At 49.1% G+C, this 2,819-nt stretch overlaps 1 protein-coding gene across 1 annotated transcript; it reads right to left on the bottom strand.

Moving 5' to 3' along the window:
* Positions 1-249: 249 nt before the first annotated feature.
* Positions 250-2,454, bottom strand: LOC128870579 (uncharacterized). Its single transcript, XM_054113232.1, has one exon. It carries the CDS (start codon positions 2,452-2,454, stop codon positions 250-252), a length of 2,205 nt encoding a protein of 734 aa, XP_053969207.1.
* Positions 2,455-2,819: the final 365 nt, after the last annotated feature.

The raw sequence follows: 2,819 nt of genomic DNA, 5'->3' as shown, positions 1-2,819 counted from the left end.
TTTGTACATATGTACGCGAACAAGAAACAACGAAATAGGAACTCTGCATTGACCGTTACCTATTGTGCGGACATACTAGTTGTGTACAAACACGCATACACAGAATTAGCGGGAATCAAATACATAAAGTATATAGTACACCAAATATTTTTACAACTAATCAAGGGTTCCCAACGTTTTACAAGTAATCAGGGGTTCCCAATATTTTTACAACTAATCAGGGGTTCACAACATTCCCGCCTCCGTGAATCAACCCGATTCACCATCATCAACGTCCAGAACTGCCAATTTGGAGACGGCACGGCGCTTTAATCCACTCGAAGTGCGTACGTCAGCTCGTCTGACCTCACCATCCGCTCCTGCATACAAACGTTCCACCTTGCCTCGACACCAGTCCCGACGAGATATATTTGGGTCGCATATGAAGACGAGGTCATCTATCTGCAGAGGTTTTGTTCTTTGGCACCACTTCACCCGGCGTGTCAATGTCGGAAGGTATTCCGCTATCCATCGTTTCCAAAAATGGTCCCTTAGTTGTCGAGCAAGACGCCACTGTTGTCGAAGAAAGCATTTGGTTTCCAGAACTTCGCTGGCAATCGGAGTTCGCGGTGTGTTGGCTTCACCGAGAAGGAAGTCATTTGGAGTCAGCGGCTGCTCCTGGTTGACATAGATGGGCAAGTGCGTCAACGGCCGAGAATTCACAATATTTTCCGCCTCGATTAGGAAGCAGTTGAGCGTGTGCTCCCGTGGCGACGTTTCCTTCAAAGTACATCGTAGTACTCTCTTTACGCACTGCACCAATCGTTCCCAAGCGCCCCCCTCTGCCGGGTTGAAAGGCGAGTTAAAAATCCACTCTACGCCCCTTTGCGATAGCTCACCCTGCAGGCGATTGCAATCGAAGACTTCACTGAAGCGCTTTGCTTCCATGTCAGCACCGACGAAGTTCTTCCCATTATCGGACCTCACACGTACGGGAACGCCGCGACGATTTATAAAGTTGCGCAATACGATTATGCATGAGTCAGTGCTGAGGTCATGAGCCAACTCCAGATGCACAGCCCTGACTGTCAGGCACGTAAATAACGCCACCCATCTTTTTTCGTTGGCGCGGCGAACAGTTACTGTTATCGGTCCAAAGTAATCAAGGCCCGTATAGCTGAATGGCCTGACATAAGGAGTGAGTCTATCAATCGGAAGAGGGCCCATCAATGGCGATACGGCATGGATTTTTCTTAAGCGACAAATGGCGCAATTGGCGACTATACTGCGCAGCAAACTCCTGAGGCGTGGTACCCAATAAAGGCGACGTATCTCACAAATAGTGGCTTCTAGATTTTGATGATGCATTTTGACGTGGTAGTGCATGGCGACCAGATTTGAGAAACAATGCTTTGGCGGTAGTATGATAGGGCGTCTCGCGCTTATTGGGAGCCAGCTGGCAGCTTCTATGCGTCCTCGTACACGAAGAACACCATCTTCGTCTATATACGGCGAAAGTTGAATGAGCGAACTGGTGCGTGGCAGGTTGCGACCGCTTTCGATGTGCTGAAACTCTTCGGCGTATTCACCGCGTTGAACGAGGCGGCACAAACAAAGCTTAGCAGTCTCAACTTCTTTGGCAGTCAACCCATAGCCTCGGTCTGGCGGTTTACGGCGGCGGCAAACGTTAATGAATCGCAGGACCCATGCTGTCGTTCTCACCAGTTTACTGAATGTAGAGAATCGGTTATAGTCTAGAAACGTACAGCTTACGATTGCAAGGGCGAATTTAGGACGTAGTTCCTTGTCAGCTTCCTCATGATGATTGCATGTAGAGCTCTCTGTCGGCCAATACTGCTCTTCTCGTAACAAAAATGGTGGGCCGCAGGACCAACGGGCGGACGAGCTGAAGTCGACAAAGTTATTAGCTCGAGTAGCCTCATCAGCGACATTGTGCTCGGTAGGTAGCCATCTCCAGTTTGCAGTAGTAGTTGTGGCTAATATCTCGGCGATCCGATGCTGCACAAATGGCTTATAGCGTCGATGTTCACTTCGAAGCCACTGGATCACTGTTTTGGAGTCACTCCAAATGACGCAGTCATCGATGTGCAAGGAGTGCTCCTCTCGTAGGCAATTCAGCAAACGCGTACCCAATACAGCTGCCTGAAGCTCCAATCGAGGGACCGTCAATGACTTCATCGGCGCGCATTTAGTTTTTGCAGATATAAATGCGACTTCAACCTCACCGGCGGCATTAGTTGACCTCCAGTAGGCTACCGCGGCAAAGGCATCCTCGCTGGCGTCGACGAAAACATGGAGCTGCAAAACTTCAGGTTTCCCATTTCGATAATAGTATCGAGGGACGGTATATTCGGCGACCATTGGCAGTTGTTTACGCCATCCTTCCCATGCGGTGTTTACGTTGTTTGGCAGTGGCTCGTCCCACCGGATGTCATTCTTCCACACTTCCCGCATGAGGATCTTGGCGCTCACTACAAAGTTGCTAAGAAAGCCCAGCGGGTCGAAGATCGACATGACCACACTGAGAAGTGCCCTCCGTCCAAAACGTTGGAATCTACGTTGTTGAATCTCAGTTTAAACCCAAAAGTGTCGGTTGATGCCTGCCAAAACAAACCGAGGACTCTGTCCACCAGTACTCCTTCTTTATTTGCTATTTGACGGATATTCCCATCACCACTAAGTGCTTCTGTCACTCTTAATGAGTTTGACGCGAAATTACAAAGATCGAAACCGGCCATCTTATGTATTGCGCGAACTTGTTTCGTTATGTCAGCTGCTTCTTCCTCGTAAACCGTGCAGATGACGTTGGCAAGTTGAGT

This window comes from Anastrepha ludens, chromosome Y (genome assembly GCF_028408465.1).
Source record: "Anastrepha ludens isolate Willacy chromosome Y, idAnaLude1.1, whole genome shotgun sequence".
NCBI classification, from domain to species: Eukaryota; Metazoa; Arthropoda; class Insecta; order Diptera; family Tephritidae; genus Anastrepha; species Anastrepha ludens.
This window is presented reverse-complemented; position numbering and strand designations above follow the sequence as displayed.